Source organism: Microplitis mediator, chromosome 5 (assembly GCF_029852145.1).
Source record: "Microplitis mediator isolate UGA2020A chromosome 5, iyMicMedi2.1, whole genome shotgun sequence".
Classification (NCBI taxonomy): domain Eukaryota; kingdom Metazoa; phylum Arthropoda; class Insecta; order Hymenoptera; family Braconidae; genus Microplitis; species Microplitis mediator.
The window spans coordinates 25,778,170-25,796,864 of record NC_079973.1 but is presented as its reverse complement, the minus strand read 5'-3'; the positions used below and the strand labels follow the sequence as shown (position 1 = coordinate 25,796,864).

At 39.3% G+C, this 18,695-nt stretch overlaps 1 protein-coding gene across 2 annotated transcripts in view; it reads right to left on the bottom strand.

Annotated features, from left to right (window-relative positions):
• Positions 1–18,520, bottom strand: part of LOC130667651 (protein tiptop) — a 72,692-nt gene extending 54,172 nt beyond the window's left edge. The window contains exon 1 of one of the 2 annotated variants that reach the window (XM_057469401.1): positions 17,337–18,520. In XM_057469401.1, the coding sequence (XP_057325384.1) occupies positions 17,337–17,376 (40 nt within the window). In that variant the 5' untranslated portion in view covers positions 17,377–18,520. The remainder of the gene's footprint in view (positions 1–17,336) is intronic. The other variant, XM_057469400.1, reaches the window with a different exon arrangement.
• Positions 18,521–18,695: the final 175 nt, after the last annotated feature.

Below are 18,695 nucleotides of genomic sequence, written 5' to 3'. Positions count from 1 at the left end.
TTCCAATTCAAGTGGACGTGACTCTTATTCGTATAATATTACAAGCTATTAGGAATAAAATAACTGCCTTATAAAACGCGACAGCCGACGGTAAACATCACAAGGGCCCACGGAGAGTTCTTCAAGATGCGTGCCACACGATCGTCATTATTAATATATACATATCTTGCCCTCTATTAAATCTACCACTACTACACACCGAGACATCAAGTAGCTCTTGCTCTTACTCTTACTCGCGCTGTGCATTTAATGACCACCGTATTGACATGTAACTAAAATTTTTTCATTTTTTTTTTTTCGTACTCTGCAGTGTTGGATAAAAGAACCACCAGTACAACAGCAGTCGAGGAATATTTTTGCGGATTGAATTAACCCCGCAGGCATTTCTCGGCTCATCTACCTCGGCATATATATTTATATAGATATGTATATGTATAAGATAAGATGCAGCCTGTGCCGGGAAATGTCCTATGAAATTTCAAGCCTACAGATACAGATAGAGAGCAGAAGCCGTAGCAGTGGGTATATAGAATCAAAAAGTGAATGAGATTGTAACGAAGATCCCCGTCCTCTTTTATTCGGAACTCTTTTAAGTCTCGGTGGAAACGGAACGCGGATGAGGGTGGCGATGGGGAATGGAGTCGGCGGGGCCGAGTGGGGACCCCCGCGTTTCCTTATGGCGGCGAGATCGTTCCGAAGAAAATTTCGACTATAAATAGCAGTGTATTTCTAAACGAGGTACAGAGAACGCATTGGATCTAAATTATGAATTTCATCAGCGGCAGTCTGCCGTTTCATTTCACGTTTAGCCCCTTCCACCACCGGCACCGCCATCGCCATCGTCTCTACTGCTTCAGCCCCTTCTTTTCTCGCACCCACTATACAAATACATTTTTATACTCTTTGTCTGTACACACTCACTACTTCACTACTCTACTACTTTACTCTACTACTCAGAGTTCAGAGAGCCAGCTCGTGGCCCTTTACGCGGGCCGCGAGAGATGAAAAGTTCTGGTGAAGACATAAAAATGCGGCGCTGCATTTCCCTTTTAAAATAACGTCTTTTACTTTTTTTTCTGTTTATTATTATCAAGTTGTGCTGCTGCACAACTACACACCAGTAAGGTGGAAAAGTACTGTATATTTATATATATATATATATATATATATAGGATTGCTGGTGGTGATGAAGGTGGCATAGCATTGCCAAGCATTTCGCGACAACGACAACGACCTAACCCGTTTCTTCTTTTCTAGCTACGTCCACTCATCTCGCTCCCCGTTTCACATAATACACTGTACACTATATATGTATATACAGCCATAGTTTTTTTCAGCAGCGGCGTCTTCTTGGGAGTCTTCTACCCTCAGAATCCCGGCGCACATAGCATTAACCTCTCACCCCACTGGCGGTTCATCTGCGAGCAAGAAATCCACGAGTCTTGTACGCCAACAACAGCATTTATAACTTTACGTTTATTTACTTTATTAGAATTAACCTTGGCAAGTAGTCCAGCTTCTCTGCTGGCTGGCTGGTTGGCTGCCTCATCCTTCGGCCAGTGCCGCGGCTCTGTAATATTATTCGTTGGCTGGCAGCTTAGGTGGTGGTGGCGGTGGTGGTTAATTTTCAAAATGCCCTGATAGTCTCGACAATAACGTCCATTAGAGTCAAATTAAATAACGAGTCTCGGTATATCATATCACGTGGAGGCCGCGTAAAAAATAATGGACTCAAGTTTGTCGTCTGAGTTGTTGGTGTTCTTGTGCTGCTGATGCTGGTGCTGGGGCTGGTGCTGATGATGGTTCTTCTGCTGCTGGTGATGATATAAATAAAGGAAAGTCCGAGTCCCTTTTTAGGCTCAAGACACCGCGTATCCAACTTTCCAATAAATAACAAGATAATCTTGGGAGAAATCAAGCGAGTTATACCCGCCATAAAGGTTGACCCGCGCGCAGGTACTCGACAACGGCGACCAACAGCATATATACAGGTGAGGAGAGCCAACAAGATGAATATATATGTATATGTACTGGCTCTGCTAACTTGGCCCCTCGTGATGGTATGCAAAGACTCACCACCATTCTTCCAGCAGCAGCAGCACCAGCTCCAGCACCAGCACGATCACCACCACCGCCGCAACATCAGCCACCACGGGGGAATGATTTATCGATGATTATCGAACATTCCTGATTTCCGTCGAGCCACGTAGAGTGCGATGGATTTCGATGGATCGTCTACTCCTTTATTCTTTCGTTCTTCTCCATTTTAAACTTTGTTCATTCTTCTACTCCTCCTTCTCCTCCTCCTCCTTTAACTTTTATTCTTATTCTTATTCTTATTCTTATTCTTGTTCGATACTGGACTCCTCTTCCAACTCGTGATCTACAGCTCGTAAATATACTACAACCAGTCAAGGTTTTTTATGCGTGCGTGATACACCTTCAGTATACACACGACAGATTTCACCGACATATCTACTCTCCCCCGAGTATAACTAATAAATAACAGTAAATTATGCCCACTGCCCGCTTAAAAGTTCTGCTCAATAATCGATTTGAATATTTGATTCGATATTTTTTTTTAAATAAATAAAGTCTACAACAAAGAACAGGAATTTTAAAACAGCAGATCATTGTTTTAGAGAATAAATTGCCGGCAATAAACACCGATTACTCTTATCGTAATAATTAATCGTGTGTAGTTGAATTCACTATTAATCGATTATTGTGTTCTCTATAATAATAATAAATAAATATTATACATCTATATGTATTGATATGGACAGATAGTTTAACGTTAATTCAACCAGAAAGATTACGCACGAGTTAACATATTATATAGACGAAGATAAACATTAAAATGGTTGTCGAAAAATTACCGAGCTGGTCTACTACTCAGAAGACTAGTGTTTGAGGCCGACAAAATTGACGGACGAATTCTTCACTTTTCGGATGATCAACTTTCATTGAGGGTGCAAGGGACAAACGCCTTCCGAATACGAGAGTTCTTGTACCGTTTCAGATTACACCGGTATATATATTTATATGTACATATATATTTTCTCACAAAGCCGTAGTAGCTGAGGGTACCCGAGGTCCTCACACACAATCTCGCTCTCAAGTTGATTATTAAATTAACACTTTTGTAAATCTTTTTTAACGATCCCACCACTAAACTACCAAACTTTGTTGCCCAATAAAAATGTTTTTAAATATTTTGAATTTTATGGCGGCAATAAAATTATTATTTTATGTCAGTTGAAATTTTTTTTTACTACGCTACTGTTTCCCTCTTCAACTGATACATTTTTACAGATTGACTACAAGCATGGGAGCACTTTTAAAACTCTACCTGGTTTGTCGCAAATTTCGGTAGCCAGCCGCCATGTGTCAATTTGTCAAGCAGCCGACCACTACTTCGTCAACGATTTTCATTTTTATTCCCATTAAAAAAAAATATTTTCATGAAAAATTGTTTTTACATTTTTATTGTCTCACTTTATAATTTATCTGAATAAAAATAATGAAAAAAGTTGAGGTAAATCATAAATAAATTTTAAATAAAATAAAAAAATTTAAAGATATCTACCGGTGGGATAGCTCGTTGAGCCAGAGAGTAAAGATGAGACATAAAGATAGTGTACGTCAAAGTTAAAAGACACAAAACGATGAAATATTATGTGTACCTACACGGCAGAGAGCCGCCCGGAGTCTGGATATGATTATTCGTAGCTCCCACGAGACACTCGACTACTAAATATATATATAGATATATACTAAACTCGGGTGTATACAGATACAAATGAACCGCCGGTTATTAGCCACTGTATTTTTTTAATCTTACCCAATTAGCAAATATCATAGCGTAATAAAACGTGACGTGGCACGTAAATAAAGGTGGAAACCAGGCGCTTAGTACTGTGTGTGGACTCGAAAACATAATCGATTTAAAAGACAGTAGAAGATGAAGAAGAAGCAGCAGCAGCAGCAGGATCAGTTGAAATAAAAAAAAACCGAGTCCATATATGCGGAGGTTGAGGTGAAAAACGAGACAGGAGGCAAGAGAAGGTGTCGAGGGATACGAAAGCCTGTTCAGCTCGAATTGGCTTTTCGAAAGAGCTCCGATAATGCGATACGACGCGTTCGTTATAATTATTGTTTCCATAGCATCGTTCTGTACTCCCCCTCTTGGCTGCTCCTCCTGCACTGGTCTTTCGCTAATTCTCCCGCGGTAATTAATAATAAATTCTCAAACGACTGTTTGCCTATTACGTGCATTTACATGGGCCCATAATTCACGTGAACTCATATGAGTATTTATAACTGGACTGGTAATACTATAACTCGCATATAGGTAAATATATTCCGCAGTCTATATATTTTGTTAAGGCGTCCAACGACACTACGATAATGTATGAGATCCCGCGTGACAAATCTGTCTCAATCACGTGAGCTACTCTGAGTACCTCTGGCTCTGGTATGGGTCTAGGTCTGGGTCTGGGTCTATAACAGCCCGTACAGAGCTCGTGCATCATACGAGTGTGTGCTGAGAACCAATTATCGTTATTAGACGTGTCATAAAATCCTGCAGTCCGATGCCAGGACTGAGCATCATTTATAGTCTAGTTAAATAGACCGGATGAGCGGCTGATTTTTAGAGGCACTTCTTATCCAAATAATAAATTAATTTTTTAATTTGATAAAAATAATACAAATTTCATTTTTAAATTTAAAAAAAAAAATATGACTATTCATAAGTCAGTCTATTCATAAGTAATTTAAATATTCAAAGATATCCACACACAAAAAAAAAATTCTCGACTGAAGGTAAATATTCTTGATTCAAGAAAATTTTTTTGGAGACCTAAATTTTCTCAGATAAAGTAGAAATCTTCTCCAACCAAGACGAATTCTCTTGGCTCAAGAAAATCTTGAATTGGTTCCCGAAAACGTTTGTCTTCAAAAATATTTTCTTGACTCAAGATATCTGTTTTTTCTGTGCAAATACTGTGGAATGACTTTACGAAAAAAAATTTCAAAAAATTAAAGCTCCTGATTTTTATAATCGGAGTGATAAAAAAATCAAAGATTTATGTAAATAAAAATAAAAATAATAAAATTCCCAAGACAGCAGACAGTACGATCATGAAAGTTCAATGTCATCTCACTAATTAGCAGTCGTGTTGAATAGAAAACGAGACAACAAGCCGGTTTGCATATAGTAGTTGGCTACTTGTCGCGTAATTCGTAAGCGGTTCTTGATCTACTCTATGTCCATAAAAGTTGTATACGAGGTTGCTTGTATAGGTGAACAGAAAGTAAATATGTACACATATAGTGTATACATATACATATATGGATGTCTCGTATGTTAATAATGAAATAAAATAACCTGACGAGCAAGCATGTCCTCAGTGGTGCAAACCTACGAGTGTTGACAGCTGCACCGTTAGCTTGTGATGCACAAATGCAAATACACAGTGGGTGGTCTCGGGACTTTCTTCATCATTGATCTTGTCACTTGAATGCAGTTCCAACTGATGCTGGCCATTTTTTTATAGTCTCCTCGTGACTCTCAGACGCTCATGGCCCATCACTGGACACGGAAAATGACGTGGGTGCATCATATATATATTTAATGTACATATACTTTCAGGAACAGAAGTCCATTGTCGTACGATATTATTTACTATTCATCATCATCATCATTATTATTATTATTTTATTACTTGTACTATATATTACAATCGCAGAGTTGTCTGTTTAGCTGTAGTCTAAAACTAGCAAGGAGGGTCATCGTTGTTATCTGTATCGCTTTAGTTGACGTCTGATGAATGACCCAACAAGCTCCGGAGTAGAATATTAATTTAGTAATTTATGAGCTCTGATTAGACAGAGTTATCTGTCAAGCTAATGCGCGAAGCGTTGGCAGCTCATCATCACGAGGGTCAAGGAATTGATCAATCATCAACCTATATATGTATCTATATATGTATACACACATCACAAGAGCTCTGAAATATATTTATGGATATATAGATATATATTTGAAGAGAGATATAGTGTTATGGGTATAAAAAATGAGTGTGTCTATGGGAGTGGAAGCTTGAGGAAAGTTGTAATAAAGTTGAAAAGTTACGATGATTAAGAGGATCGACGTCGTGATGTGTGTATGTGTGTATGTGTGATGGGAAGATTGGTGGTAGTTGTGCAGTAGAAATACGTGTAAGTTTAAGTAGCCTCTCTACTGTAGCCAGCTCGCTGGAGATTCGAGATGTATTATGGCTCAGAGTTTTGACGGATGACAGATGGGCCCACCGAGATGAACGAACAACACGTGCGTGAGTGCTGTACGTCTCGGTCTCGGGCATAAACGTATAGTAGGTGGATGAGGATGAATGGCTCTCGTCAAACAGTAGGGACCGCCCGGTGTTTCGCGCCATAATACTGACACCAGTGTGTAGTTATTGCCGGTCAAGAGCTGAGGGCTCAGCGCCGCGCTCTTTATTAATCATCACACTGCCCGATACTTGTTATATTTACCCAACCAATCATCCGCTAATTCAATCTAAATATAAACAAACATCGCCCGTAATAAATTAATAAATATAAATATATAAATAAAAAGAGCTGATGGGTGTGTGTGTGTGTCATGTGTGTATTATATAATCCAATCGCGAGTTCGCGAGTCGATAAGTGAGCAGAATTGTCGCGCGATAACGGCTCGAAAATAAATAGAGTGTTGTTGGTACACTACAACTATACAAAAACAACAACAACAACAACAACTAGTACACAGAGTGCGATACTCTTTAGCCGAGTCCACGCGCGAACAATACGTGGCCACAAATCAACCGGATTATGTTACTATTTCACGCATGGCCGTGGAGAGCGATGATAAATCAGGGTGTCGTTGGCTCACAATAATAAACAATAACATTTGGATGACCAGAGACGGCTGTTATACTTTTAAATTTACTTTAGTATTACTCTTTTACTCAGCTGTTGTTATTGCCTTAGCAACCGATGGGTTTACTTCTTGCTAACTCGCTCAATTCATTAAAACTCCTCAGCTCGTCTACACATGTCAGCTTCTCCAACTAATGTTAGTGTAGCTTTAAAAGATATGTATTTAAGTAACAGTAGTTAGTAGTTAGTATTCGTATCAGGCATGCGATAGCTGTCAAGTGACTTTTGTTTATCGAGAGCACGACTCTCTAGCATCAAGCGGCAAGTCTAGCAATCGACGTGCTCACAAACTCACGGCTCAACGTCTCACCGACTAATTATAGCTCCCCTATTTATTTTATTTACGCGCTCGCGCATCGACGTACAGAGCTCTGTGTGTGTGTGCGTGTGCGCATGGATTAAATGTCGATGTGTGCCGAGATACACGTACGGGTGATTCGTTCACTCACTCACTCACTAACAGCGAGCACATATTCACTGAGAAAACACACCCGCCGTGGGCCACAGTAGCTATAAATCAAAATTCCATTTCAACGTTCTAACGAAGGATCAAATAAAACACTTTAATTGACGTTTTTACGGCGGCCAGCAGCCAAAGCCCAACTCCTGCGCCATACCCACTATAGTTCGGCTGTTCAACCGTCTCGCTCTTTACTCCTCTATTATATATATATATTAATACTAATACTAATACATGAAAAATAAAAATATACATATATAATCTCAGCTCAGTACGTACACTTTTGCCTCCGATTAAAAATTTATTTTTTTAAGCTCCGAAAAAAAAGAATCAAGGTTACCGTTGACGAGTGCAATAATTTTTTTATCCGCCTTACTCTCGGGTCTTGTTCTGCGAATACTCAGAGTTGGTGCCGGCCAGCAGATTCGCCGTTTCATTTAGCAGTAAAACAAAGAGAAGACTGCGAAAAAGATCGCGACGCGTATAATGCGGCGCCAATCATCACGGGACAAAAACTTTTAGTGATTATAGCCGAGCGCTAGGGCCTCGCCATTGGAGTATGTCTTTATATATATATAAGAGAAACACCAGCACACGTTGTATGCCCGCTCACAGCAATTATAGGTAATTTCATGGTTTTTCGGAAGAGCCGACATAAACATAGAGAACCACTTTAATATCGCTCTACGCCGATCGATAATAATATAACGGAATATGCAGCCAACCCCGTCGATCTGATGATCCTGTCGTATTATAGTAATTTTGTTCCGCAAATTCCGATACACCGCCAAGTTAAACAAGTATCAAAATGTTAACGCGAATAAAGTTTATCGCTGATTTATTTTTTATTTCCCTTAACTTTTTTTTGTTCTCGTAATTGTACGATTTATTTTTTGAACATCGGCGGTAGTCATATTATTCCTTTTGGCCACTGCGGCATCCAGCAGATCAATGCCATCCAATGAACAGCCGATATATAGATAGATAGATATATATTTATGATACACATCCTGGCCGGCAGATATATAATGACACTAAATCCATAATTAGCTTCCTGGTCTGCTAAATATATACATACTTCCTACCTGGTCTCTTGTTCGTCGGCAGGCTTCGCCCCCCTCTCCCTCCCCCTTCTCCCCGGCAGCTCAGCTCCCCTTGGTCCTTCTCAACTCATCGAGTCTCGTTGTTTTGCGGTTTACGACGGTTCGCGTTACAACTGATTATTAGCCCCCACCTCCTAGTCTCGCGCACCCCTCGGTCTCTCTCTATCTCCATTATTATGCTCGGGCATATACGAGCATTATGGGCCGAGGCACGGGATGTATATATAGAACAACACAATCTCCAGTAATGCCGGTCATAAAATTAAATTAGGGTTATAACACGATTTTTCACAAAGGTCTCGGCACCGCGGACTCTGTTATTCTTTCAACGGTTCGTCTACTTGAGTCCCTGGATCCTATTCCTCATCATCTGGATCTTAAACATCTTTCCCATTTACTTTTATTGCCAATGACCAAGTTCATTTAATAATGAGTCATCGAGTATTTATTTTAAGTTTTAAAAAAAAAATTATTAATTTTTTCAACATTAAAAATAAAATTTCGAATTTTTTGACTTAAGTGTGACGTTAATGTTTATGCTGAGATACGAATCAACGTTTGACCTCTTTATTTAATTATTATCGTCGTTCATAAAATATTCTGAATGAAAATGTAAATCAATTTCGTCGGACAATGAACTCTAATAATAAAATTATATATAATTTAATTATCGTTTTTATTTTTTTTTGCATAACATGAATACCTAATTTCTGCCCTACATACAATAATAAAATATTATTTTCTAATTTTAACTTGAGAATTTAAATTAATTAAAAAATAGAATAAAAGAAAATGTTTAGAATTAATTAAGTGTAAATAAAAAGTAAGGAAAAATAAAAATAAAGTGCGAGAGTGTGTATTAGATATGTATGTATGTAGATGAAGTGAAAAGGAGAAAAAAGCTGTCGGTAAAGGAAAATAAAAAAAGGTTGGAAGTGAATTTGAGAGGCCAGCACCAGGAATCACGAAGGTCAAGAAGAGAGGGTGCCGGTGAAAACACTGAGAGCTGAAGCATCAGATTGTGTTGGTGAGTATGTGTGAGTAAGTGTAAGTGTATAAAGGAGTAGAGTGAAGGCGAGTGGTCGGAGAAGAGGAAGCGGGTGGTCGGGTGGTCGGGTGGGTGGAAGCGATAACAGGGGCGGACGTGGAACAGAGGCGGAGTAGGTTGCTGCAGACGCGGGGCGCGACATGCTTTATGACGTCTGTTCATCACATCGCCCCAACGTCATAAATTAGAAATCACCCCTTGGATAGGCTCCCATCTATGATGGCGTCAGTATCCAGGGATCGCCTCGACTTATCCAACCAACATACGTTAGTTTGTTCGTTCGTTCGTTATACATGTATACACACTGATGCATAAATTGTAACTAAGTATTGGTGGGCAATATACACAGCCCAACGATCAGAGACGTCAGCTATAATTTCATTCGGGTTAGTGTGGATCGGAGATAAAAGAAATTATTGCTAAAATACAAGCTTATCGTAAAGATTATTTACTGAGACAATAAAAAATAATAACTAAAACCATACATAACTTGTATAGTACTCTGCTTTATATATATGAATATATGAAAAAAAAGAATTTAAAAAAAATTAGATGGGGAAACAAATTGGCGAGACGTAATCGGAAGACGGCTAGAACGAGTGAGTGTCGATGTGACAGTGGCGGCGTCGTCAATGACACCATCAGCTAGAGGACGATGGTGTGTCTGATTGACGTTAGTAATGAGCTGATTGATTGGCGTTGTCCGCGGAACGTAATCGTTACATGGGTTCAGACATGTCCGCCCGTCAACGTATCCGTTTGCGATTCGAGCCACCCCCGTCAGTCAACCCGTCATTCCAATACGTTGGTCAACTGTGCCTAACCTTCTTTACTTGTTCTACTGTATATATATATATAGAAATATATATAGATATATTCCACACATAGCTCTCGTTTATTCTTCCGGCAGAAAGCGGAGAGAAAAAGAAGAAAGAGTGCAGGGTAGAAATAACTCTTGAAATTATTGTCCCTCTCTCTCGGGTATACGGTATCTCTGGTGACTCTTTCTCTTGAGTAAAACTAATATTTTTTGCTCGACATGCCATGTGGATAAGAGCTCCTTCAGTTCGACAGGTTGACGAAACGGACGATACGATGTGTTCATCTCTCTTTTGCTTCCGTTTGTAACTTTTCATCGTGTTTCCCCCTCGATCGCTGTCTCGCTCTCTTTGTTTATTATTTTCTGTCGGTCTCTTTCGCTCCCCGACAAGCCGCTCACCCTTCACTCATCGTCAACTGAACGAGGAAGACAACAAGACGAAGACAAAGACCAAGAAGAAGAAGAAGCAAGAGCTCGACGTGCTGGTGTGGAGGCATCAACCAGTTGGGTCGCGAGTGTAAACTTGCCGAGAGTATCGATTGGTTGTCTCTCTACCTCCGTCAATGGGTCACTTTGCAATCTCAACAACTATTACTACCACGAGAAACACTGTTGACAAGGATTCTCATTATTACTGTCATCCGATTAAAAGTACATGTAACTATTATTACCAAAACATGATAAAGTAAATTAATGATTCTTGTCATTTATTTTTTTTTTATTTGTCTTGTTATTATTAAGTCACGAAAATAAACATGTATGTCATGAATACACGGAATAAGGATACTGATGTCACTGCAGCAGCTATTGTTGTATATATATATCTATATATATTTTTAGGTTGCCACGAATGAAGCAAGAACAAAGTGACAAATAAAAAATGTGATGAAGGATAAAGTTTCGATCGGATCGAGACATCGCAAGAGCTAAGCAGTGATAGTCGTGGTAGTAGTCACTAACGCGTATTAATATCGTAGAAGTAGTAGTAGTAGTAGTAGTAGTAGTATTGCCAACAATGATAGAGAATGTTTTATTTTATGTGTGGGTGGGTGGATGTACGAGTGCGCTGGATAGTATCCACACACATTGACATAAGATGGCTCGGGGCGCCGGCGTTTCACCGACACGTACATTTTGATAGCAAAGCTGTCCATCTCGCGGGACGTCGCGGTAGAATAGAGTCGTGGAGGCGGCGGGAGACGTCGTTCATTCTGTCGTTGTGTAGGAGCTAGGATATGTATATATACATATATATTTATCAGTGTATATGTATATATAAAGGAGTACAGTAGAGGAGTGTATAGTTGAGCCGGCCAAGAGTGAAGCTGTGGGGGCGCAAGCTCGCCGATGGAAAGGCGACTAAGGCCAGGAGGAAGAGGATGAGAGCAAAATAAGAGGGAGGATGGGGTGAGGTGGGGATAGCTGTCGCTCGCCCGGGCAGCAGACGTCTTCTGACCCGGCCGGTGGCTCAACTCAACTCAACTAGACTCTGTACGAGTTGGATGGAGATGGAGGGCAGTAGTAGCGAGGGGTTGTGTGCCACAGGAGAAGAAGCAGAAACACAAGAAGAAGTAGTAGAAGAAGAAGCAGAGGAAGAAACAGAAGGAGAAGTAGAGAAGCAGAGAAAAGAGGAGTATGGGTGCATTGGTTTTCACGGGTGGCGCTACGACGAGGACGCAAAGAGAGTGGCAAGCGTATCGATCCGGACGGCGAAGCTTGGCTGACGGCTGACGAGGCCGTCACGCGAGACGAGTCGAGACGAGACGAGACGGACGAAGCCCCATCGTACCGCGCCCAACAACGTCGCGGCGCTGCTCCCTGTGTATTCCTCTACAACGGCCAAGAGGGACGTCAGTCAGATCGAGCTTGCAATTTTCTCTTCTTCTTCTCTTCTTCTGCTTGCTCATCTTCTCTTGTACCTCTTTCTCCCCTTCACATCTACCACCCTTCGGCTCCTCGTACATGCATAACCCAATAGTCCCGCGCACGTCTTCCGTAAATACGTTTAGATAGATACATGTAGTTTATATTTGTGTTATCCTTGTTATGTTGCGCGGCACGTCACCCACACTTCGAACTTGTCACACCAAAGATACGTTATAACAGAGCTTATATTCTCTCTAAAGTTTGTGTTTTTAGTTACATCAGGATAATGTTAGAGAGCGTTTGATATTCATGCCTTTTTTATTGTGTTAGGATAATCGGGCGCTACTGGTTTGGATAAGTGGGTTTGACTTGGGCAAGAGACAGAGGTTCCCTCGAGTGTGGTGCCGGCAGAGAGTGTGTATTATTATTATTATTATTATTATTATCATATCTATATAGAGTAAGTCTACTAGTAGAGCTTCTGGCGGTGTGTGGTATATATATATATATATATATATATATATATATATACAATATAAGTGAAGGAGAGCATAAGCGACTACACGACGAGAGGATGCTTGTGTTCGATTGCTTGTGTCGAGCCGCGTCGAGGGACTCTTCTTCCAAGGGATAATGGAATTTCCATCGTAATGGAGATCTCTCTCCGAGTCGCGTTTTGTCCATTGGTCAGTGTTTATGTTTATGTCAGCAATGCTACTCTTTATCTCCCTCTCCTCCGGTGGACCGAGTAGTAAATTTACTCTACGCGCACTGTAAATTTATATACATGTATATTTATAAGCTTGTATTTATTGGTGACACGCTCACACCAATGGAATATATCAACATTGTATTGAATGATTGACGTCAAACGAAATATTCTCCAATTCTGAAAACCACTTTCACCTGACCGACTCTTTTTATTTTTATTTTTTATTTAAAATTTTATAATAAAGTTTTAAACGTCAGCTGTTTACTGAAAAACCACTGGCTCGCTATAAATTAAAATACGACAACTAAAGGCCTTCTATGAATTGTTAATGCATCATTATTATTAATAATATATGAATACGGATAAATATATATTTAAAAAAAAATATATATAGACGGTGAGGACGATTAATTACTAGGGCCGTATCACATGATGTCTCCACTGTCGGTTAGATGAAGCTGAGCTCTTTGATGTGTACTGGCATCACATATATATGTATACGTGTACAGTATATTATATATACAAAGTGTTTGGCTGGAGTCGTTCATATATAATATAATACATATACACAAATATACAGAGGCTCTTATTATTGCGACACAGCAGCCTCTTTATCTCTCACTCACTCGTCTCGGTCTTGATCTCCGGTTGGATCTCTCTTGCACTCTCAGCTCTACGGCTCCTCGCCTCCTCGCTCTCCCGCTACGTTTCCACGACTCTGCTGGCTTTAGACACCAGGCATCGGGCATTCGTCATCCGGCCATCTTTTTCTTAAGGCTAATTTATTAGCGCCGCGACGCTGCCTGGGACTCGAGGACGTTGGTCTCCCGCGGTGGCTCGACCAATGTCTATAACGTTTGGTTAACCATACACACATATATATATATACACACACATATTTATATACATATGCTGTATAGATCTTTCAACGTGACATTTTCCTTTTTTTAACGTAATCTGTATAAGTATGCGATGATAAGTGGAAAAAAAGATGGCGACGTTTGAACCAATGAAAAATTTTTTCAAGTACTGGCATAAATATCTATATACATTATAATTATTAATTTAATGTATGCATACATATTTAATAAATACATTGATATAATGATATATTGATGCTGCCGCTGCTGCTGATGCTGATGCAGTTGTAAAATAATTTAATCCAATAATTAATTTAAACTCATTTGCTTTTTATGTCACAAAACTCTGCAGCATAATAAACACCGATGTTTATGTTACGATAATTTATTTTCACTGCGGAAGATGGAAATTTGCTGCGTCATTTAAAGTTTATACATGAGATTTACGGATTTGTATACCGCCGCGCAGACGCATTTCGTTTTCTAATATCTTTATCTAAAATACATTAATGGCTCCGTGTGTGTGTGTGTGTGTGTGTGTGTGTGTGTGTGTGTGTGTGTGTGTGTGTGTGTGTGTGTGTGTTGGGTTTAAACGCGGGTGACTTCAATAGCAGACCGAGAGACTTTAAGTGAAATTGGCATAATCGCCGTCCACACTACAGCAGTGACTCTTATTGAGCTCCTACTACACTAGTATACAACAACAATAACAGCAGTAGTAGTATAGTAGTGGTAGTGGTAGTGTGCCGATACGATAATAAAACCGATTCCGTAGAATTGTGTTAGGTATAGACCCTTTTACACTATTCCTTCATCGGGTGACATTACATGGGAGCCCATTGCGCAAACTTTCACCCCGAACAATGAGCCACGGGATCCAGCCCTCGGGTTTTTCTGGAATCTCAAGGACTAGGTCATAAATCTGTCAACCGACTGAGGAAAAATCAGTGTTGTACGAGACTCGCCACTCGGATAACGTGCATTTTTTCTCCTCCAAAGGAACAAACCGTGTATCCTTAAAATTTAAACCCAAAAAAATGAGAGAAAAAAACAAGAGAAGAGAAGAGAAATTTTTTTCACTGGATTTTATGAGTGTAACGGTATTTAATGTAAAAAAAAAGAAAAAAAGAAAGGAATGGAGAAAAAAATCAATGAAAGGAAACTCGGCGCTAACAAGAGCGACAGGGACTCTAAATATAGTTAGGAGTGTCTGACGACAACGTGGCCATTTGAATAAATCATAAGATTCTCTCGACATATCACTCATTTTCAGTGTCGGTGAGATTCGCCGTATAACGTCGTTAATGCATCGCGATGCTCCTTTCATTCGCCCGTCCAGAAATAAACCGTCTCTATATAATACTCTACTCTACTCTTAATTCTGGTGGCATGCCGCTTAGTTATCTCTAGAGAGTGAGTCACGAGTAAGCCGTTGCCGCGCTTAGTGACGACGCGTTCATTCCCATCAATGAAAACGCGACCGAGAATTGTCCCAGATTTCGCGGAATAACCCACGACTTTAACATCATCAGTTACTTAACAATCACTTTGGCATTTATTTACACTTTACTCTGAATTAATGGCCTTTATATATATTTATATATATACATATACACAACATACTCAGTAATTGATGCCATACACGCTGTTATGAAAAATTTTTATTTATATATCGTGTCCGACATTGAGGTTAAAAATAAATATATATTCGACGTCTTCACCCTACAAGACTCGCTAAAGATTAATCGCTGGAGAATCAAAAGGGAATGCGTGCTCACTGAAATTTATCGCAGCCAGTATATTTCTTTGCTACGCCCACATATGTCTTGATATCCACGTCACATATACATACACGGAAAGAGAAGAGGAAGCGTTACATACATATATATATTTTCATATAATAATATTTGCAAGTTATACTCCTTCGCGCTTGGATCTCTATTCCATCATACATAAAATATATATACAATCGTAATCGCTTATTATTTTATATTACATTTCATTTCATATATGTATATATTTTATTTGCTGGACAGTTAAACTCGTCATAGCGTACGCATTATTTATTTATTTGTGTAACAGCACCTTTCACTCTTTAACCGGACGCGATAAATTAAACGGAGAAATTATTAATCCGCTCAGTGACCGATTAATTTTAAATTTATACTGACAACTTTCCCCGATAGCTTCATCTCTATTAATTAATACGACAAATGCTGTTTCATAAAAATCTAACATTCATTATTAATTATTCAGGAGTGAGAGGTGTCAAAGTAAGAGTTAGAGTGAGAGTGACAGTGACAGTGACAGTACAGAGTCCAGTATGATGTGTGGTTTTGTACGCTATGTGTCCTCATGTTTCGCAAGCCGATATAATATCAAAGAATTCAAACCGCGTCTCGGTTGAGTCGGCTGTCAAGAGTTCGATTTATGTGCACGGCGATCCGACGAGTGATTCGCTGGCTGGTGTACACGGGTATCGGTACATTGCTATAGTAGGGATAACCACAACTCGGCAACAAACTTCGCGATACTAAACTGCAGCAAACTCTAGCATTTAGTTAGCGCCCTAAGAAACATTAACTCGCGAATTTTAAAGGCCTCATAAACAACGGGAACAGTGACAATAAATTATCTTAAGCTCATACACTTTTGCTTTTGATTCCCCTCAGCTCTAGTCGTCCTGAGCCCGTAGTGCATTTTAAATTTTTCTATCGATAGACATAATTATCCCCGGGGTCAATGAATTAATTCGCTTATAACCGCACTCGAGTTATTACACATATGCGAGCGCAGTTGTACAAAAGAAAATAATTACTAGATATATAAAATGATTTACTGGCACTTTTATGATAATAATAAATATATACCAGCGCGAACGCGATTAATTCCAGCCTTGTCGTTTTTTTTTATTTCATTTAAATTTTTTATTTTTTTTTCACACGATATTATTCCGCGATTTAAACAAACTTATTTACCGTTCGCTTTTTTTTTAAATCCACCTCGACAGATTTACGCGCACACGCTCTTTGCGCTGCCGTAACGAGATTTAACGCCGAGTAAATTTTCATTGGATAGAAAAATTAACGGGTATTTAAAATAAAAAGTCAACTGTTGGCTTTAACGAATACCAGAGTCAGTGTCAGACAGAGAGATAATATAAATATAAATATAAATATGTGTGTATATGTATATGTATACATTACATATATGCACAGTGAAGTACATCATAGTGTAGGATAATAACGAATACTCAGACAAAGTAATAAAGTATGTGCTGGTGTATGAGTTGTTACAAACGAGATTGTTTTGCGCCTCATGGCCTCCCACGTGGGAGAAGCAACGTGCTGCGCGCCACATCCAATCAACATTTACTCCAACATCAATTTCGCGCATCCCATACTCGTTACTTTTTATCTTATAATTTAAAACTCTCGTCAATAAATTATTTGAATAAATGAAACAATTAAAATATTAATTATAATAATAAACACTTACATTTCATGCGTTGCGGCGCGTGTTGTTTTCTTCGAGGCATCTGTCCGTGGCGACTATTTTGGAGTTTCTTTCAAGATCTCTCAGCAATATACTCGTCAACGGCACCCGTCAGCCTCGACTCCGTTCCAAACGCTCCAATATGCCGATAGCCAGTGGCGTTGTCACAAACTTTAAAAACCCAATCCAGAGATATTTATATTTTATATAGATTCAACATTATTATTATTACTAATAAAAATATTCACGTTCGGCTTTTATTTATTTTTCACTTGGACCAATCACTCTTTCACTAGTTTTAAATAGCTCTCGTGTCACCAATTATTTATATACTGACGAGAAATAAACTTTTGTAAATATATATATACATATATTTTATAAATATACATACACACTTTATCAGCTTTATGCACTCAAACTCTTCGCGTTTTAAAACATCAGTTGTCACACTTTAGACTCTCTCAACTTTTCCGTTCATCGATTTCCTCATCATCAACTGAGGATTATATTAAATACAACACTGACATATGTATTATCTTTTAACAAAAAGAGATCAAACAAACGTGTGTGCATTATTGCATTACGATGCATTATATACATTATCATCATTGATGTCAATTAATGTCAAACTCCCTACAATATCGTCATCACAGTCATAAATTAAGATCTATCCACATTTAGCACCACCCGCTTTTATTACACATCCACCCCCATTGAATTTAAACCTCCCGCCATATTTATTTCAAATAAAACCCCGCGAAAATAAACAATTACTTGACATTCTTGTCAAATAATAACGGAGTGGGAGATCACTTAAAATCACTCAAACTACCGACTGACAATGAAAATATTTTTCTGCAGAGGGGCAAAGTTTAAATGTGACTGCAGTTGGTTTCAACAATTCCGCGTTAGTGAGTTTTTGAAACAAAATAAACGCGAATTTTTTAGCGGTCAACAGTCCCAGCGGCACAGAAAACAACAATACGACTTACGAATACTAAAATACTGAGTATTTGTTAAGTTTAAGGGCGCGAGTTTTTAAAAAAATATGCATACGTGTAAGCAAGTGTGCGAAAATGTAGAAATCGAGCGGGCGGCGGTCCAGCGCTGACTGACTGCGGATTCCCGTCGCGGTGAAACGCCGCGTGGTGGGGGAGGTCCTCGCTCTCCCCACGGCCCTCCCTCTCGCGCTTCGCGGACTGATCCGCCCTCCTTCCTCCTCATCGCATATCGCATGAGCTTTATATTTTCTTAGTCACAACTCTCACGCGCCAACTCTTCAGCTACCCAGCTTTACTCTACCCTACTACTCTATGAGGAAAATCCTAAGTTATAGAACAAGACAACAAGAAGACGACACAT